The sequence below is a fragment of the Dermacentor albipictus genome, chromosome 10 (genome assembly GCF_038994185.2).
Source record: "Dermacentor albipictus isolate Rhodes 1998 colony chromosome 10, USDA_Dalb.pri_finalv2, whole genome shotgun sequence".
Lineage (NCBI taxonomy): Eukaryota > Metazoa > Arthropoda > Arachnida > Ixodida > Ixodidae > Dermacentor > Dermacentor albipictus.
In genome coordinates this window covers 46,549,479-46,571,043 of record NC_091830.1, presented here as the reverse complement: position 1 = coordinate 46,571,043, position 21,565 = coordinate 46,549,479, and the positions used below count along the sequence as shown (strand labels likewise).

Genomic DNA, 21,565 nt, shown 5'->3' with positions numbered 1-21,565 from the left:
ATGCCTGTCAAATGAGTGTGCACCAAGTAGGAGTTAGTGTGCTTGTGAGTAAGCGTACCGACGTATGGTAGCGCCATTCATGCATTTTTCCCTGTCAGCTCATACGACCCGTTTGCGCTACGTTGTGTGGGATATAAGTGAAATAGGCTGCTGCTGTTGATGGTGATAGCCGATGGCTCGCAATCTTTGCAGAGGGACGGCCGCCGCAAGTTCGTCCGTGCCGGCGACCGCATGGGAAAGCTCACGCGCCCCATCCTCCCCGCCCTGCCCTTCGAGCACCTGGTCAAGGGCTCCAACGAACTCACCATCATTCCGCTCGGCGCCGGCGGTCTGGGCCACCCCGACCTGCCGCCCCCCCTCATGATGCACAATCACCACGCGGAGGACCATGCCATGTGCCCCCAGGCCCACCCCGCACTGATGTCGCCCGCGCAGCTGTTGCTTCCGCCGGCGCTGCGCTCCCCGGACAACAACCTCATGCTGTTTCCACGGGGACCGATGAAGATGGACGTGCCGGTCATGGATGGCTTCTGCCGCGACGTCAAGCGCCTCCGCGAAGACGGTGCTGGCATGGTAAGCTTCCCCTGAGTTGCAGAGCTTTCTCAGGAAAAGTAAACCTGTACAGACCAGAAAAGCTGGGCAGGCTTGTGCCGACTCATGGTTTTACTGCAGTGTGGATCAAAGCTGATAGATAAAGGCGAAGTGACATTGCCACTGCCTTGCAACTTGATTAATTTCGGAAAGAAAAGAGGATGGAAGGGCACACATTTGCTCGAGCAGTAGGGTGAAACTATTCCACTCTGTTTTTATTCCACATCCGTCATTAGCCTCCCCCCCCCCCATGATCAGTTATAGTTTTTCAGGCCATGCGCACATCGGCACGGCAAGAAAAATTTTGACCAGTCACACAAGGATCATGGTGGATTTGGAACAAAAACAGAGTGGAGTAATTTTACGCTGACCTAACCAGAACACAACCAGATGAACTGTGAAGACAAGGTGGTGACCCTCTGTCGTTAACTAATGAGTAGCAATTTAGGGGCACAAAAGGGCTTGTTGCAGAAAAAGTTGGTGAAGTTTATACTATGCATTCCTTTAACGGCACAAAAAGGTATTTTCGATTTAACAGAAAAAAGAGAGCTTTACGCTGCATCAATTAAAAAAAACTTGTTCGTGACGTTGTTCTCAGAATTGTAAATTTCAAGAATGATTTGTTGCCTCATCATCCTCACGCTGTGGTCATCATTATTTAGATAACAATTTTGGTATGGTTTACCGTTTCTTTTTGTATCCATGTCATAACTTGCAGTATCGATAGTGATCATTTGCTTTCGCAGCAAGTGATCTCACTGCATCATGGCCATTTGCCATGAGTTTTTTTATTTTTCTAGAAGGACAGGCTGGTTAAAGGGTGCACTGTTCTCGGGTTGTCTTTACTTTGTGAGCCCCTGAACTAGAGTAAACCTGTCTATCTCATCTTATTTTATATGCATTCTTAGCTAGGTCAAGACGAATTAATTGGTCAAGATGAAATCATATATAATATATATAAATATATATATTACATAATTATATTACAATCTATAATATACATAAAAAGGATGCGGATGTGGCCTGTTTCATCATCACCATGGAGTTTCGTTATGGAACTTCCAACCAGAGATAATTATCACTGCAGTGTTAATTTGTGGGAACATGCTACTTGCCATGTGAGTGGCTGCCTCTGTGTGTACCATTTTTTGGAAAGAACAAATTTGATCACTGATCCTTGTGTCCTCCCTTTTCTGCCTTTGCACTTCAGTGTCTAAAGGGGCCCTGTAACTTAAAAAAAAAAAAGATAAGAAATGTGTTTGCTGTGGGCTAACATGCACAGTACTGGCTAGCTTAGGTCTAAGGAGACACCTGGCTCGTCCCCACTTCGTGATGCACGCAAAGAGTTGCCGCGGTAGGTTCGCTGACTCACCGGCAAGGTGTAGGGACGACTCCAGCTGTAGCATCAACAAAGGGGGTTATTTTCCCCATATGTGAAAAAGGCGCGTACCACCTAGGGATTATGCCAATAGGGTGACTGTCAGACTGGGTGAAAGCTCCTAGGAAGCCTTCTGAAGTGTGTTGGCCACACAATGGGGGGTCGGGCCACTGTGATAAGAGAAGCGTGGAATCAGCAGGTGGGTCTGAACGTCCGACAGCCAAGGGTGCCGAAGGTGGACCTGCTGGGTGGAGGTGCCTACGCACCTCAAATGCTACAGGAGAGATATCGAGGAGAGCACGAGAGGGGGACTGGGTCCTTGGGCACCGTTAGTTTACATGGTGCCCAGCACAGCATGGGTCGCACGTGCAGGCATTAGGCTCCGCATTGTGCCAGCGGCTACAGGGAATGTACTCTATCCAAAACAAGGCTGGAATCACACATCCCCAGCGATCGCTCGGGGCCAAAGGCCCGAGGCGCACGTGAGCAGAGGATGGGTGGGTCCAAGGAGTCCCGTCCCCACAAGCGCGAAACCCTACAGCTTCCAAAATTGGTCCGTGGTGCCACACAGTCTCGGAAGCCGTGTTATCCGACATATTTGTCCTCCAACAGGTAGCGCCACCACCCTATCACTCTGGAAATTTCTCTGATTTTAGACCTGCTGGAGGCACCACGAAGCAGTGATGCTTAAAGAAATTTGGCAAATGGGCACAATGTTTTATCCGTTCACGATAAACTACCGTGAAAAGTGGCTTGTATTTTCCAGAATTTAAAGGAAAGGGCAAGTGACTTTCCGGGGGCAAAATTGCAGCCTCTCTGCTGCGCACACAGGCGTAATATTTGGCTTGGGCATTCATGGGAGTGTCAGCTAGTCGCTAAGCAGGCTTTCTTTTTTTTTTTCATCCTAAAAATGTTAATTTGCAGGGCTCCTTTAACAAGATTGTGAATGCAACAACATTCGGGGACACCCATCTTTCTTCCACACCTTCAGTTTTCAAGGCCATCGCATGACCTTCACTGATTTCTTCGCATCTTCATTCTTACGATTACATATAAAAAAATGTCTTCTATAATGTGACTAATGTTATCTAAAAAATTTTTCACTTCCTGAATATAACCTTCTTAACACCAGCTCTGCAAATCTCTGTACACACAGGGGACACTCAAGGAGAGCTTTCATGTGCAAGAGAAGTCTGGTGAAATCAGTGTCTGTTTCAGAATCCCACCGTACGGCTACAAGGTTGGTCTGGCTTCACATTGTAGATAGAACAGCAGGCACCAAGCCCTCAAAACTGTGAAGTCAGTGATTTGACCTCATTGGCTGGGAGCTGTATTCTCGCTTGGTAATTTGGAGTGATGTTGACATGGCTGCACCCCGGTGGGCTTTAAGTCGAAAGAGCAATGAGGATGCAGAGCAGTTCGTAGTTACAGTTGCTCCTCGACGTCTAAAAATGAAAGTGCGAGTTAAAAGTGGGTAGAAGGATGCATCAGCCATAGATATACTAACTGCCTCGCTCAAGGTGGACACCTTAACTATTCCATGCATGGTGGGCTGCATGGTGGGCTTGGTCCATGCATATTGACATGTGTATTTGCTTATCTTTCTCGGGCAACTGCTTTTCACAGTCTAACAAATATCGCTCAGCGCAGGACGCGCCAGCATATATCGGAAGTTTCTCTAATGTTGTCGATGGTTCTATAGGCTGTCTGTTGTCACTGAACCTTGTGTAATCTGATTGTATGCACAATGCGAATTGTGCAGTACTTTCTGGAAGACACATGGGCACCAGCGATTACTCTGGAACATTCGATGACTAATGTATAAAAGCCGACGCATTTGACTCACTGATCAGATTTTCGACAATCGCCGACTGTGTTCGCCACTGTCGTTGTGCTTTGAGTGTAGCCTGTTTTTCTGGGCTCAGGTTCGTTCAGTAAAGAGTTAGTTTCGCCATTTACAGTTTTGCTGCTGCGTTCTTGACCGTCACTACCATGTGACGGTCAAGAACACAGTGTTGCTAGCAGCAAAGATGCGGAGTTGTTATCCCGCAATTAGATAGATTCTGGAATCATTCAGTTTTTTTGGAAGCTCAGGATGGAACGGGGATGAAATGTTGCTTATTTTGATTCGAATTGAATGACAATGCAATAGCTTTGTTTTTTGTGAATTCTACAATTTACTTTGTAGCAGTAGTAGTTTGTTATTGTAATAAGGACCAAAGCAGGAAGGAAGTAAAGAGCTGTGGGCATCATAATTGTCACACTTCCCAGTGGTTACCTAATCGGTGCCGGGGCCATGGACCTTGGAAGAACTACGTGGCACGCACGGGCACGTACATTTATTGCATTTATTCGGGCATTCCTGCCACGCTGTGAGGAACGAAAAGAAAAAGAAAGCTCCAAATTGTCAAGGCTGCTACATTGTGACGCCTAACCAGAATTAAGTCAAATGACTGTTAACGCACAGCCATTGCTGAAATGGGATTGGCTCAGACATTCAACTCTGTATAATTGAAAAGAATGGAAATATGCTACCATCTCGTTTTGCGAAATGGAGTGAAAAATAAATTGACATCCCTGCTACATAAGCTTTAGCTGGAAGACCATCTGTAAATGCCAAGTGGCCCTCCTGCCGTGCAGTGGCTCAGGGTGGGTGTATTGCAACAATTCTTTTCCTTTTTGCGCTTCGTCATCAGCCCGAGTGGTGTTTTGCCTACATTATCGCCTGCATTTCTGGGGGCAATATTGTAGCCTCTCTGCTGCACACACAGATGTAATATTTGGCTTGGGCATTCATGGGAGTGTCGGCTAGTCACTAAGCAGGCTTTTTTTCTATCCTAAAAAATTTCATTTGCAGGGCTCCCTTAACAAGACTGTGAATGCAACAACATTCAGGGACACCCACCTTTGTTCCATACCTTCAGTATGCCACCATCTCAGGACCAGCCAGGAGTGGCTGGTCCTGAGCAGTGGATGATAAGAAAGGCATAGAGATAAGAAAGGCATAGGCATATTGACCCAGGTGTTTGTCTGGACAGTTGCGGTGTTCACAGCCCTACGCAGTGCAATTCTCCCGTGCTTCACACGGAGCTGAAAGGGTCGCTGAATGTGATCCACTGCGGTGGTACAGCCCTGGTGATACACCCTTGTTTTGTGCTGTGTTAAACCACTTGCACATAGAGCACTTGGGACCATAAGGTCGTGACCGCATCCTGGTGCCTATGTTTCAGGCCGACATGGGCCGCATCTTTGAGCCGGAATGCATTCTGCAGTGCTACGAGGACGACCACCACGGGAACAGCGCCACAAAGATCGAGGAAGAAGAGGAAGAGGAGGAAGACGAAGGGGCGGCCGACAGCGAAGAAGCCGAGTGCATGGCCACTGACCTCTCGATCCGCTCCCGCAGCAGTGATGCCCAGATGGAAAGCCATTTCAAGATGCCGCCAGCGGCTCCCGCGGTGGCGATAACACCCCCGGCTGAGATGCCCGAGAACCTCTCGCTGGCGGCCATGAGGGCGGTGGCCAACGCCTCGCGCGAGTACACTGTCACCTGGAAGGAGCTGGAGCCCCTGTTTCGCTTCTGCAGTCGCTGCGGTGCTCCCGTCGAGAAGACCCGCCACTCGCTGCATAGCGTGCTCAGCGTGTCGGCCGTCTGCCAGAGGGGCCACGGGGTGTTCTGGACGTCAAGGTCGTGACCGCCCATCCGTGCTTTGAGTGATCGGGGTCACCGCCGCTGCAGAGCTCGCGGCGCGACCCTCAGATGATCTGGGAACAGGGAGGCCCCTTCACGGAGGCCTTCTGCTTGCGGGCTTGAAGAGGCCACTTGGCTGCTTTCTTCTGCTTTCTCCTCCTTTTTTTTTTCTTCAGCCTTACGTTGCTGTGAGCTATGAGCTCGTGTTTTGTACTGCCTGTGAGTACGGTGAGTCAGAAGATGCATAGGGGGTAAAAGGCCGTGGAGCCGTGACGTGGGCATCACTTGTGTGCGCGTGAGCACTACCAAGGCCCTGCTTATAATGCCAGCCTGCCGCCGCTTTGTGATCTTCTTTTTCCTGTGGGTGTGATGCCTGCTTTTCTGCGGGGTTTTTAACAAAATTCTGTGAGGTGGTGTGCAACTGTTGATTTTTTGGGGTTTTGTTTCCGCTTGTTTTTATCTTTTGAAACCTTTCTTTCCCTAGCTCACTTCATTTTGCCCCCTATGGGTCTTCTGGGTCACCGTGCAGACTGTCCCACGAAGGTGAGGACAGGCCAGTTTGGCCGACCCGTGTGTTCAAGGCCAGGGCCTTCAAGGCTGGCCTAGGCGATGGAAATCCATCTATGTGTGGCATTCGTGTTTTTCGTGGCACAAAGAGCTGGCTCCTTGAAGAGCTCTGGACTCTGTAATGTGTCTGCCACTGCTGTTGTGGTCAAGGGGTTATTTGAAAGAGACGGGCCCAAGCTTTAGAAGGTCGAAGGCCGGTTGGTGTATTGGACCAAGAGAGTCAAGGCCTTTCACAGATTGAAAGTCACTCGTTGCCACCCCCCCCCCCCACAGTTTTTTTTTCAGGGAGTTGAACATGAACATTCTACTTTTCTGTGTTCACTTGGCCCATCTGGATGGGCATCATGGCGGAGGTCATGTTCAAGGTCGTGTTCAAGGTCGAGGTTGGCCTTTAGAGTCAAGGTCGGTGTTCTGTTTGTGTATTGTGCGTGATTGTCAACGTTTGTGGGCATCCCAGTGTTTGTTTACATGCATCTGTGTAGTAGGCCCCTGGTGAAAAGAAACTGTGTTGTGCCAATGATATAGAGGTTGGAAGGGGCGGTGGCCTACTGACTAGCCGCAGACTGTGACCTTGGAACTTGCTGATCTTGCGGTTGTGTTCACATCATAAAACAACTCGTCTTCGTCTCAGTGCTCTGACTTAGGGCCCAAACCTGTGCCTCGTATGTCAGGTCTATTCAGTGCTCACAATCTGTCTTGGGGACTTTTTTATCTTGGTCATGTCGTAAACATCTCTCTTACTGGACTGTTCTCTTTGTTGAAACATGGTGCTGCCTTGAGCAAATGAACATACTTTTCGTGAGCACAGTCTGTCATGGTTTCCACACTTAACAGAGGCATGAGAGGGTAAGATGTTAGCAGCTTGCTTGTAAATACGCTTAGCCTCCATGGGACTTCCTTGGCAAATGGAAGGAACCAGTTAGTTAGCATTTACGCCCTGGAGTCCAGGTTTGGAACTAAGTGTCAGAACCCAAAATGTACACGGCGAAAATTAAACTGTGTGCTAGGTGGTTAATATGCTATAAGGTTGAAACAGGGACAAAAGCATAAGGGTCAGGCGATCACACTGGAGCCTTCTTTTTGACGAAAGTATTGGGAAAGGATTAGAGTACTGCACTTGAAAAGGATGTTTTTGAACGTTAGCCTCAAAACTGACAGGAATGGTTTGGTGGGACATTTAAAGCAGTGGCTCAAGTTTTGTTCGGATAGATAAATGGCCTTAATAAACCAGTGCCTTTTGATTTTTCTTGCGGCTAACTTTACATGCGGAGACCACGTTGCCTTGGCTGCTCAGCCACTAATGAAGTGCCAAAAAGAAGTCTAGCTGTTGGTAATTGACTGGTTAATGTCCTTGGTGAATGACTCTTATTGCATTTGAATGGCATTAGTAGTGCTTAAAGGTGTGTGCAGAGGGTTTAATGATCGGTAGCACTCAATTGTGCCACTTAGATGATTGTCCTTCTTTGTAGGACATCTCCTGGCAAATGTGGCAAGACTACGATTTTGCTATAAGTTGGAAGCTGAACTCGGACTGATCTTTTCACTAAACAGTGATGCGAAAATTTTGCCAGAAGGTGCTGCCACCATTGGTGAGTGGCCGCCCGGAAGTACTGCGGCACAGATATGCAAAAATGTGACGTCAATGTGAAATATGAGCGCTCTAAAGGTGGCAGAACTACTCCTGTACAAATACAATCAAATTTATGGCTCTCAAGCTTGGAAAAGGTGTTGTGAAAAATCTGATGTTCATATTACACTGACTTTCAAAGGGCTGTGACAGGCTGTGCTCATAAATTTTCATACATTCACAATGCATTAACATTTATAGTAAAGCGCCTAGCCATGCGCATGCATAGGTGGGCGAGCTTTTGACTTCTTTTGCTTCCCTGTAGCCGAAAATAGCCCAATTATGCAAATGCACAAATTGGGAATGTGAGTAAGGTGTTCACAAAATCATTTCATGGTTGTTGTGTGTCCTTCATATGCTTCATAATTTGAGCAGGGCCTCCCGAATCCAGCAGAATTTTTACGAACGGAAGTTTTTTTTTTTTTTCCGAGCTTACACCAGCATGTTCACATTAGGCAGTTTGATGCATAAGTGTCGTGTTAGTGCAGCTTTTTTTATAAAGCACACAGTTATTTTTGTTTGTGCTGACAGTTTCTTTAAAATCCAATTACGGGGCTCGTTTTGTTTAGTTTTGGCTTCTGATGCTTTGTACCTTGATTTTTCTCCTTCCTTCAGGCCCAGCATTGAGACATTCTTTCGCGTCTTTTATGCGCTCCATGACTTGTGATTCATCGGAAAGTTACTGGTCATGTGGTATTGGCAAAGGCAGACATCTTTGTTTGCTATGATTATTTGCCTACAATACGGGTCTTTTGTTCACAATTTATGCAGTCTTTTATTTGGCGCTTAGACATTACAATAATGGCTTGGCAAAAAAGACGTGCGGGTAATGCGACTGTAAGCGTGGCGGGCCGTATCTTCCATTTCTGTGTAAATGGCAGTCAAGTGACTAGGGGTGTCCGAATATTTAAAATTTCCAATACGAATTGAACAGTGTTTGCTATTCACTTTGTGTTCCATTCGAGAATTAGTTATTCAAAATTTTCAGATATTTGTTTCTTTTCGACTGTAAGGGACAACAACACATATTGTCTACACGTGTGTACATAGTCTGCACATTTGTACAGTTGAACCCGAACATATTCAATCTGAAAGGGATCACAAGAAAGTTCTTATATAGGTAATTCGATATATAAAATAAAAATGTTATATTACACAAACTTTCAAGGGGATTTTACAACTGTTCATTCTACGCAGTAATTCGCGTTATGTGGGTTCGATGTATCCGGGTTCGACTGTATGTAGTCTACATGTACTATGTAGTCTGCACGTACGTATGCAGCAGGTACATCATAATACATAGTCTACAGAGAGAAATTGGCGGCTAGCATTCCAAATAATTCTGCTGCAACACAGCCGAGATTACTGTGCAGAGGGATCAGTTTTCAGGTCAACACAGGGAGCAGCCAATTCTGCACAATAATTCCCAGCAATTGAATAAGGATGCACTGTGCTTGGGCGTGTTACAAATTTGTTGTCCAAATTTAAGAGAACAATTTTTATTGAGCCTCTCACCGTATTCAGCGTCCTTTTAAACCAATGTCTGGTGCTGTAGTACCACTACACTGAGGTCCTTCAGTGAACACAACGTTATATGTGTATCCGGCAGTGTGCTGTTCCATTGTTTCATTACAGTCATCGTCATTAATTAACCAGGTGCAATCACCTTCCAGTTATTTCTAATTCACAGCCTGCTCAATTTACCGGCATAACATGTTTCAGATAATGTAAATAAGTATTTTGTTTCTAATCAAGTGAACTCCATGCAACCTTTCTACTTCACATTGATTAGAAATCAGAGACTACTTGGTATTCAATTCAACATTTGTAGGTTGATTTTCTCTCATGTTCATATTCACTTAAAAATATTTATTGCTATTTGGATACTCCTTAATTGGCAATGTTATTACAGCACACAGAGGAAAGAAACAAAATAGGAGAGGCCCGGACGTCGTGTTTTTGAAGCCAGAAGTGCAACCACATTGGTGTGCCCTTTGAGTCTCCAATCAGCTCACCTGCACAGATGGCACGAGCTTTGAACTCGCGTTGCTACAAGCAGCTGTCAATGTGCGCTGCTCACACGTGTAAGAACAAAACGTACGAAACTTCTGTAACAGCTTTAGGGAAGCAGATGTGCCCCTGTGTCTTTCAGTGGCGCGTTGGAGAAGTCGACAGAGGCCTGCGTCGTGATTACACGCGCGTCTCTGTTGTTGGCCGACACTCTGACACTTACAGACCCAAAGCACAACTTTCAAGCTTACACACCACACTCCAGACTTAGATTATCTCGCGAATGGAATTGGCTTTGAGAGTGATCCGGGTTGAAAAACTTGACATCGCTTTTCGGAGGCTGAGAGCAGCAGTGAGAGAGCATCAGGAGCGTGGTTGCTATGGCGACGTTGACATTTGAGGTACCAGGCTCAGTGCTCATTTGCGAGAAACAGCACACGACTTCCGCCACGCTTTCTCCAAGACGTCCGGGCCGGCCGGGGCCTCTCCTACGCTTTCCTTCCTCCATGCAGCAGAACACTGGCTATCAGAGGGGGGAAAGTAGGTGGGTATCGTTGTCCTTATCGGAGCAGCATATTTGAGCACGCATCTTCTGTAGACCAAGCCAGATTCGTTATTTGAGTACGTTTTTAATGAGACTTTCAGATGTGCGAGTTCGCTCGCTTTTCGTGAGTGCCGCACAATTGTGCTGGCGTCCACTCCGAGTTTTCATTCGAGTTTTCACGAAATGGAAAATGGGTCACGCACAAAGCAAGGGTATTGGCGCTGGGAGCTTCCGCGATGTAAATTGCACAACAACACAAGTAGTAGCTTATATTTATGACTTGTTTTGCATGAGAGTTTTTATCATTGACAAATACGACGCGACAAATCTTGTTACATTTTCGGCGTTCAGTGAGCAGACCGAACAGTCTTGTTTGAGAACCACATGAGATGTTGCAGCAGGTCGCGTGCAGCTAGTCTCAGCATGAACTTTGCTGCCTCCAATATTGAGGTTTGCATAATGCTGGCTGCCAGCTGTTCTTGACGGTGTCTTTTGAAGACTCTCCAAGACTGTGAGCACGTGACCGTCTTTTTTGGGCACAAGTAGACTTGCAACCCGTGGGAGGAGAGAGAAGTCTTTTTCATTGCGTTCCGGTGGCAGGCAGGCCACTGTTTCTGTTGGCATTACCGGTGTTCGTTTTGTTTAGTTTGTTCCCCCCCCATTAACCTCAGTCCTTTTGCGCAGCCCGCATGGTGGGTTGCGTGTTTCTTTTTGTACAGGCATCACAGCATTTAACGATATGGCACACTCTCGTTCAAAGTATGTGTGAAGGTGATGTATCCACGATTACATGCACCCTGTGTTGCTTCGCACCTAAATAACACTTTTTTTCACGTCAATAAAGCTGGCGGTTAAAATTTGTCGCACACGCAGTGACGGAGAGGCACTGTGCTCCTGCGTTTTGCCATTGTTGTTTTGCGTTGTTGTTGTTGTCTTGTGTTTTGTTCTCTCTTGACTACATAACTGTGTGTCTGGGAGATGACCGACGTACCTGAGAGCGCGACCTTCCTCTTTCGAGAGGGAAGCAAGCTCTTGCAAAGTTATTTGGTTTGTGTGGGCACGATTATACATTGATGCAGGCATTGTAGCTAGGCCACAGGACACTTCTTTCTTTCTTCTTTTCTCCCTCTCACTTCAACATGATACAGCGGTTTGGTCCTCTCCTCTGCTTTCTTTTGTTTTTGGTAGTCGGCATGCAAGTTAGCTTTGACATTCTGTTATGACACTGTCCCAGACTTCCAGACGCTTCTGGCATAGCCGACACAAGTTGGGCTAATGCGTGAAGAAAACTAGTGATGAGACAATGACTGCTTCATCTATTTGCTGCTTAGAGGGTGAACAATTAGTGGCTCCTCGGAGCAAAGTTTAGGAGCGTTCAAACGTGGGTGCTGGTCGGAGAACTTGCATGTTGCTTCAGGCACTTAAACCGACTGAGTAGGTGTTTCCTGGGGCGTTCCCTTCACTTTCAGGTCCTTAAATGTGGCTGCAGTCTTATTTGTAGGAGGTAACAGAACTACATAACTGGTCTCGAGTAACTTTCAAGCGTTAATTTTGAAAATGCTGTGTGCCAGCTTTGAACATTTATAATGGTAAACACTTATAATATTGAAAGTTGTATTTCTTGTAGTGAGAGCCAGGATATAGCATAAAAAATAAGACATGTCTTATCTAAGGAATTCAGGCTGGGCAGGCATTGCTAAACATTATTAATGGTAGATGAAAGCTTCCCAGATTAGTGATAGCAAGAATCTTAACTTCCTCTTCCTCTTTTATCCATCAAAATTTTATTATATGGTTTAGCATTACCATTTAAGCAAAACACCCGGACAAAGCTGCGATGGCCTCACTTGGCGATAATACCATGTAACATTCTCAACACGTTGGCCTCGCATTACAAGCTGTGGCTGCCTACTCTTATCTGCCAGTGTAAAGGTTTTTCACAGTAATGCAAACTTCTCAATGCTCTGCTCTTACGTGCCAAAAATTGTTACTCAACAGAAGAATGTTGTTGCAGGTTCTATTTGAACACGGTTCCACCAGGTGCCGCTACCAAAGCTCCTCTTTGCATTAGTGTTCTAGTGTCCCGCTGAGATGGTAGTAGCACCAAGCGTATTCGTTCTGGTCAAAACACTCCGATACGAGAGTTCTCTCCGAGCTTTGCTTTGTTGTTTTCAAGATTGCACCTCTGTCTTATCTTTCTTCACTTGGCTTGGCCTTTCGAAGCTGATAGCCTTTTTTCACGCCATAACTGACACCAAGAAAGATCGAAAAGAAAGATCGAGCCAGTGGCCTAGCTACAGTAAAAATGGAATGACGAAACCAGTTGGTATGTTGTTTAAGCTGTTGACATTTTTTATAGGGCATTGTTTATTCAGACGTGTCATGAGAGCCACCGTCGTTGAAATTATTTAGATGCTGTTAAGAGAAAGCATACACTAAAAGAAAGATGCACATTTTATGCTATAGCCGTATTTTAGTGTAATCTGTAACAGTGCAGCATCTGTTTAGTGCTGTCTTTTTAAACTGTGCAGAAAGTGACCTGCATACAAGATCGCATACTGTACTATATATATCATAGTTTATATGACAATCGTGTCGGGTGTTAGTCACGGGTTTTTGGGAGTTGAAAATTTTTTTTCTTGTTCCCCGTTGCTGTACGCTGTGCTGTCTTTGTGTTATGTGCACATTACTAACTGCGTGTCTGTTGAGCAGAGCCGTGAGACGAAGTTTCACTATTCAGAGAGAGCACACTGTTTTTTGCACATTTTCTTGTCAGTGTGCATAGTCCGTAGCACTCGTAGTCACATTGCTGTGCTTGCATGGCACTCGATGGTTTGCGTTCACCGAGATAGAATGATATATTTCCTTCTGCACCGCTCCCCCCCCCCCCTTTTTTTTTACAGCTGGAGTAATTTTATCGCTGAACGATTTGCACGTTGTCATTGTCTGCCCATCTGTTCAGTGATTGCGGTTGCCTTGAAAGTTGAAAAGAGAGAAAGGGAGAGAATAGGCTTTGCAATAGTACCAGCTTAATTGTAACCCCTTTAGTCACCAAGTCCATGATATAAATGCCAAGTTGATGCCTCAAAACCACAAGCATGAAAAAAAAACAAGAACTGAAGGATACCCAGGTTATTAATGTGTTGCGTGCATTTGAAGATGCCACTGGTAACGGGTGCATCGAGAAATAAGTTTTGTAATGTGTGCCGATGGTCCACACAGTATTGCAAGTCTGGCTAAAATGTCCATAGCATCATGCATAATGAAGAGGATATCCTTCTTAAGTGATGAAGGGGTACAAACATTGCACAGGATTGGCACATTCATTGTGAGAATGCAGAAGCAATTCCCCATATTGAGCTGCCAATGATCTTGACCCCTATTTTATAATTGCCAAATAATGGCCAACGACTGATCGACACAAAGGCCACCTTGCATCCTGACATGAAAAAGGACGAGGCAGTTGGCGATTCACTGATTTCTCTGCGGAAGGACTCGCTGATAGTCAAACCACGCTGTTTGCAAAAGTGTGGTGGTGCCCTCTTGTGTGCAGTCTATCGGACTCGTCAAGGCAGTAATTTGTGGTGGGACATCCACACACCGACGCAGGTGTGTCATTGGTGGGTGATGCTCCACCTTGTGGCTGGGTTATTCTAGGCTTGCTGTCTGTACAGTTGCAATTTCTTAAACCTATAGAAAAGTTAATTTCCTCCTGAACAGTTCTACTGTTTTGAGGGTAACAGATTCCCGTTAAGTTTTACATCTTCAACTACGAATGTTACCTCTCTCGGCATATAACATACTGTGGGACTGTCCCTTGGCAGCATAATCTGTCGCTCTAGCCAAACTCTTGCCTCTTGTGTTCTGTTTCAGTCATTGACATAAGACCGCCTCAACCGTAGTCACTGAACAGGGGAGAATACCTGACCAACGTGCTTAACGTGTGTACATTGAAGCTTTTAAATGCTCGACGATCAGCTCCTGCAAAATCTCTTACTTCGCGTGTGGTTGGCTTTGTGTAATATTGAGTTCAAAGCCTTGAGACTTGGATCAGTACGACAGGAAACAGCACTTCTATTCATATTTGCGAGACACTGGCGGTACAAGTTCATGCCGCCTGCAGGCGTTGCATTATCACTGCCCCTGACCTTGTGCAAAGTTGTGTAAAACAAAAACACTCAGAGCTGCATTTGCCTACTATTATACACACGCCACACAGTGTCTTTAATTTTAAAGGAGTACTGCCAAAACATTCGTCATTCTTTTTCTGTTAATTACATGAAGGTCCAAATCCTCTAAATCATATGAAAAATACAGGAAAGTGTCAAACATGTGCAATGCTCTTGTTAATCTTTTTTTTTTTATGGACAACATCATCATACCTAATCTTATTGTTACACATCAGCAAATTTTGTTCTCGAGTCATGATGCCGCAACAATGCTGATGACACCAGGTCTGGCATTTCAAGGCTAACTTTAGTTTCAAATTAAACTATTTTATAAGTTTTTCGCAACCCTCATTATTGCTAAATGTGATCCTTTTACATGCGAGTAGCTTGTACATGTCAGTACTCCTTTAAGGGAAGTGCAGAACTAAACTGTGTGGGGGCAAAAGCCTTTCATTGTCTTGGACAATGTTGGAATATCCAGTAGCAGAAAGCAAATGCAAGTTGTGCACAATCAAGGCGAGCGACAAAGGTTGCGAAATGTGTTTGCAGAGGAAGAAAAAAAAACTTCGAGCGGTCCCCTCATCCATTTTTGGAAGCTGTAGATCAGGAACGTGATTACTGGTCACAACATTTATGCCACACTGCTCCAGAAGTCGCAGTCTTGCTGGCCTTTGGTGAAGCAGACCTGGGCTTCCTTAATGTTAACCAGACATGGCTAGAAGCAGAAGGAAACGCCTGTGCATCCAGACGATCATAAAGTACCCTCATCCGCGTTTCTAAAGGCATTGAGTGTTTGCATGATGCAATACATGTGTGTTCCGCATGTTGCACTTTTTTCTTTTTTTTTTACTGCTCCGAGTTTTTGAGAAAAAAAAAAGAAAAAACTTGAGGCCCACTTGTACAGATCATCCTGTATACACACTTTTGTAAATGTTGGCGTGTCGAAATGGTTCATCGATAACAAATGTACTCGTCGCTCAAATGTGCACACGCTTCACCTTGTAGCCATTTAAGCCCATTATTGCACACTATCTTGAGATGTTGCTTGCACAAACGTTTTCAATGCGAGGAGTGCGATGCTAAGCATAGCGGTCAGCGTTAGGAGTATGGAGTGTGTGCTTGCGTCGCCAGGAGTTCTGATTACTGTAAAAAATTGGCTGTTGTATGCTGTTCTAACTCGCACTAATTCTAAGAGGCATGACATCAACCAAGCACTTGTGTAGAACCCCCCAGTAAGGCTGCCAGATACCACTCCGCCCTATTTTCGCATGCCTCCAAAGCGTTTGTTTTTTGTGAAATGCGTGCAGCTAAACCATTAATTGCAGCACGTTTTGCGCACTGATGCCTTCTTAAAAGCCATTATGGCCTTGCACTACAAGCCTGTGTGCTGTGGGACACAATGACCGGTGACATTATTTCATAGTCAATGTTAATAGAGTTATTATTAGTTGCTTATATTAACCATACACGAGGATGGATTTAGAGAAGCTTTGGCTTTACTTATGCACTAGCTACTTTTTTTTTTCTTGCGCCCAGCCTTTGTCGTACGCGGTATTTTCACCGACACATATTCACAGCCATACAATACACCAGGCGGGCATTAGCATCCTTCCCTTGTCTGCTGGCATGTTTTTGCCAGGGAACTTATGTTGCATGTTAGGGAGCCACACTAGCTGGCCACAACACCGCCAACCAGTCTGATGTTCGCTTCAATGCGAAAAAGAAAAAAAAAACGCTTCGCTTCAGAAGTTACCGGCTGTCAGCGCCAACGAACGTGTACAGCTAGAGCCACCGACGTTGTGCCAGCGTTGCGGGAATGGAGTTCGGCATTGTGCCATGGTAGAATGGCTGGTTAGGAGGTGATGGACTTTGTTTTAGCAAGTGTTGATGTTTGTGAACGTTTGATGCATGTAAAGCTGGCTCGGCTTTGTTTCTTTTTGTGGAATGTGGCGCCAGTTTTGTTCACCTGGAACACTGTTGGTAGTGCCAAGGATTGCAGAGAGGTTGACGGCAGGAGTTGCGGCACACCGCCCGGTAATGCTCACTGGTTGGTTGAAGGCGTAACGCTGGTTTACGGATGTTTTGAAATGTTTGTCATCTATTTCCAGCCTAATGTTGTCACTGGATTGGTGTTAACTCAATGTCCTGTGGAGGCCGTCGCTCTGAATGGAAGTTTTTGTCATCTATCACTGCGTGTAGGTCTTTGATGTAATGAATGCTGCATAGCTGTAACCGGAGGTCACCGTGATGCCCGTTGTGAAATGGCCCGGTGCCATTGATGATCGTGGCAGTGATGTTTGACTTGCCAAGCTGGACTTGTTTGGTTGTTGCAGGACTTGCTGTTTCAAGATTTGTGGTTGCTGGCATTGTTGTGCTTGTTCTAGCGTTTCTTTTTGAAATGTTATGGTTTGAGAAGTTACAAATGTTTTGTGAAAAGTGTGATGGATGCACTGGTGCAGTGTTTGAAACATTTTCTTATGTCTAATTGACTGACAGTGAACAAACAAGGGAAGTCTTAGCACAAAGCCGTTTCCAGCAGTGTGGCTGATACTTTGTGGAAACAACAGGTGTAAAGCATCTGTTGTTGCCCTGATAAGGACAGTAAGCTTGGTCAGAACATTGGCTCTGAGCGAAGGCTTTCCCTGTTTGCCACCTGTTGATGAATTCAAGCCTACCACTTTCCTGTGGCCCTTTGGCATGTTTGGATTTTTTGCTGTTATTCTCATTAGAAATGATATGAGATGGCAGCTTGAAGAAAGCCAGTAAACAGCTGTCTGTTTAATGTTTTCCTTCATTAGAAAACTGAAGCGTAGAACAGTGTTGCACTGTATTGCTGCTATGACTGCACGGTTGGCTCATTGTCTTGTGTACCACAGGCTCCGATAGCTTTAGAGTAATTTAGAAATTTGCATATGTTTTGGAGGCCTATTGGCTGAGATGCTAAAAATATTTGAGATTGCTTTATCATGAGAAAAAAAAATGACACGTGTTTGGCCAAGCTGGCACCCAGTCTTTAAAAGGTAAAAGGACACAAAAGGCACGTGTAAAGGTCACTTGGTGCATTGTTGAAGGTTGAGCATCCCTCTACTGTGTCCTGTGTCATTTTGAACGCTTTTACCCTGTAAAGACTCTCGTATGTGCTAGCTAATGTCTCACGCATTATGTTTATGCAGAACTGAGACATTCTTGCCAACCAGCAGCATCAGAGCAATGTTTGTAACCCATTACTAGTTAACAGTTAATCACCACTTTTGGCCAGCTCCTTCTAAAACGTCAGTGAAAACAGCTGCTCCGAAACTTGAAAAGTTCAAAATGTTAGCATCACCTTTAACACTGTTGTGGCATAAAAAGTTGGTTGTGGCCTTCTGTTTAGCCAGAAACAGTGGTCAGCACACGCGTGAGTGCCAGGTGGCTTGGAAAGCTCAGTCTGAGCTACCGGAGCAAAATGTAACACGCATTGTATGTTTTTCTTCTTGCACATGTTTTGGTGGTCATTCCCATGCTTGTGAAGTGATTGTCAGAGATAAGGGAAGAGCGTAAAACATCAGCCATGATGACAAACACATTGTTCTCGTACATAGCTCACCACCGCTGCTCACAGCTGTGAGTGCAATTCAATGCAGGACTCAACTGACGTAAAGCCTCAAGCTGCTTGTGCATGTACATGGTGTATTGGTTTTGGCTAGGACATGCCCGGGGTACTGCCGCTACCAGTGCGTTCAGATCAGATCATTAATTTTTCCCCTGCCATTTCGTGCCGATAAAACAGCTGCAAAAAGAAAGCTGCAGCCACCTCATTTCGTCAACAGCAGCAGATGCTTTCAAGATACACAACTCATTTATGTAAAGGAATACATCAAGTATGAAGTAATGTTAAGCAAAAAAAAATGTGGTCATGCTGTCTTGACTATCATACCAGTGCTACTGTTAGGTCAATTAGCGCATCTATATAAGAGCAACCTGGATGCATCAAGCTGACAGATAATGTTGCCTGATGAGTGCTTATCGTCACAGCAAGGCATAATAGCTATCCAGAAATTTGCACCTAATGCAGTTGGCATCCTGCCACAAGGGTCATGAAGTGCACGAAACGATGGCTGAAGCTGTAGTTTTCTGGAACACCCTACCATATTGGCTCAGAAATCAAGGTGGCAGCTATATGCAGAAGCACACGCATTACCTTCTTGCTCCCAAATTTAACTATTTCACTTCCTCAGCGCCATTATGTCGGGCAGTGCTGCTGGGAGATGCAATCGTAAACTTTCAGCACTGCGCTCGGATCTATTCTCTGCTATTCAAGTTTCTGGCACAAGCATTATGTGCGAACGAAGAGGAGGCTTTATGTGTGTGCTCACGTACACTCTAGTAAAAACAGTTTACACCCTTTCAGGTGTATCTTTGTCCCACAACGGTAATCGACATTTACCTGCGTCCCCTATTCCTTTCTCCAACGCTGCATGCCCGGTACTTCCAGGTCGTGAACACCATGCACATTATCAGTGTGACATAGCATTCTTGGCTGGAAAGTAGCGGGCGCAGAGTACTCAAGAAAGGAAATGCAACCACAACAAATAATTATTTTTGTGAGTCCATGAAGTACAGCTCAAAGGGTGTAAACCGTTTTTAGAGTGTATATTGCTGCACCCTTTAGGGTGCAGTTTTGCCATAACATTAATCACCAGCCTTGCGCTCGATTCCTCTACTACCGCACGCCTGCTTCTTTCCTGCCGGAAATGTCATCGGGTGCCTTGATGCAGATGGTGTTCCCGGCAGGAAAGTGCACAGCATTGAAAATTTGCTCGCAAGATTGAAGACACTCACTGCAGTGATGAAAATACACCCTAAAGGGTGTAGCTTTTAACACTGTGAGAAAGAGATTTGCACTTCGTGACGCTTGTAGCCCAAGGGTGTGAAGTGATTTGCAGTCTAACCCCCCGTATTCAGGAATGCAACTTGGAGCCCACACTTGACTTCATTTAAGTGACGCCTGTCGTGAATGCACTTAAGGAAGTGCAATGAGCACCTTGGGTACGTTCACACCAGGCGTCGTTTATATCAAGACCAGCATGGGCTTAAAGATACATTTCTGAATACGGGGGTAAGTCTATTAGTGCATTCCATATTTTGATGTGCACTGGATACTGTGATGCTCATGCCTTGTCAATGGGTGTAAAAAAATGCCAAAACCTTAATTCGGCATGTGCTTTAGTGAGTTGTGTGCAACTTAAAGTACGCCAAAAGGGGTGTGCCTTTGGACATCTTGCACTCTTAAAACAATGGTACCCTTTGGGGTGTATATGTGTCTCACAACAATAATCGTCATCTACCTTGCTTGCATTTACTTACTATTGCTCACTACTTTCCTGACGAGAATTCATGTCATGCTGACAATGCATATGCCGTTTGCGATTCGAAAGTACTGGGTTCGCAGCATTAAAGAAAGGAAATGCAGGCAAGACAAACAGCGATTATTGTTGTAGGACAAGATACGCCCCAAACGGTGAAATCTGTTTCAAGAGTTTAGCTTTTAAACACCTTGAGGGGTACTTTTTATGGCAGTTGCAACCATTTTCCAATGCATTTTGCTTCAGTAATACTCTGAACAAGTTGCACTCAATGACATTACATGTGTGCTAGCATTCTCGGCAGCAAAGCTCTCGGCACTTTATTTTGGAAAGGAAATGCTCACAATGGTTCCGATTATTGTTGCACGACAAAATTACAACCTGGAAGAGCTTATTGGTGGCGTGTAAAGCCGTGAAGATGCAAGTGTTTAGCAGGGGACACGCATTCTAGTGTATTCACACGTCACTGGGTGCGGTAGTGTCTTGGCATGGCTTCACCACATGGTTTCCTTTCACTGTGGTGAAATCGTCTGCGCCGTGTTCTTCTTCTAATGCCAAATACTCATCATCGGTGACTAAACCCCTTTTTGCTTGTCATTCAATTTCATCTGCAATGTACTCGAAGAACACGTGGAGAAAGCAACTTAACCCCCATTAACTGCAAGCACAAGTGTACTGTCATAGCATCATTCTCTCCTGCTGTCACCAAATAAAAACATACACACATGAAGCGCTAGGAAATGCAATAAAATGAAGAAAAATGAATCTCAAGTTTCGAATTGGTCTGCTTGTGGCTTCTTACTGCACTGCTGCAGTTTATGGGTTACTGCTGGGTTTTTTTACTTGGATGGACGTCTACACCTAATAAAATTGCCATCGAACCTCTAAATAATGAACACGGATATAACGAAGCAAATGAAATGTTTCCCACTGATATCAGTGTGTAAAGAATACTGTGTACTTATAACAAGTGTCGGATATATTAAAGGTATTTTGGTATCGGATGCGACTTAAGGTTACAGTTCAACTGTATGTTCTGGAAGTGCGGGGAGACAGAGGACAGGCACTTTTAAAGGAGTTTCTACATTTTTGACCTACAAGAGACAGCAGTTTACATCTCGAAACTTGACATACCTACACTTAGTTACAATGTTCCAAAAACGGGACTAGTACTTTGTCCCAGTGCAGTTGGGTTAGCAAGGTTTTGTGTTAATTATCAAACATAAGTAACCAGTATGGGACATTGGCAAGTGCCCTGTAAGCATCTCAAACGTGCATAATACGCTTTTTAAAGTATGCTCTTGCCGTTTGTGGTTCAAGACATCCATTCGTGTGACCCTTGTCACTGACTGCAGGCACAATAGATACAACAGCTGTGCCCACTGCAATGAAAAGATGAATCGTCCTTGAGCAGCAGTGCGGCATGTGGACAAGGCTGTCCGGTGTCAGTTGTGTGTGGTAGGTGGAGAGCACCGTGCTTTCCAGACCAATGAGCAGACGGCAGCACTAGTGCCTTCTGCTCGTCGACTTGGAAGCATGCTCTGTTGGGTTTCTGATCTACTACCTAAAACCCGTTGCAAACGTCACTATAGATGAATAATGAGTTAAGCTTAAAACACAGGTAGAGGGATGGCAGGGAGAAG

General features: G+C 45.2%; 2 protein-coding genes across 6 annotated transcripts in view; one reads left to right on the top strand and one right to left on the bottom strand.

Annotated features, from left to right (window-relative positions):
- Positions 1–20,701, top strand: part of LOC139050457 (uncharacterized) — a 48,929-nt gene extending 28,228 nt beyond the window's left edge. Inside the window, exons 3-5 of one of the 4 annotated variants that reach the window (XM_070526864.1) lie at positions 193–573; positions 3,126–3,209; positions 5,242–20,701. In XM_070526864.1, coding sequence (XP_070382965.1) covers positions 193–573; positions 3,126–3,209; positions 5,242–5,664 — 888 coding nt within the window. In that variant the 3' untranslated portion in view covers positions 5,665–20,701. Of the gene's footprint in view, positions 1–192; positions 574–3,125; positions 3,210–5,199 lie in introns of all 4 variants that reach the window. The other 3 variants (XM_070526863.1, XM_070526866.1, XM_070526865.1) reach the window with 3 other exon arrangements.
- Positions 1–21,565, bottom strand: part of Pus10 (Pseudouridine synthase 10) — a 192,568-nt gene that overhangs the window by 35,507 nt on the left and 135,496 nt on the right. The gene's annotated exons all lie outside the window — the stretch shown is intronic.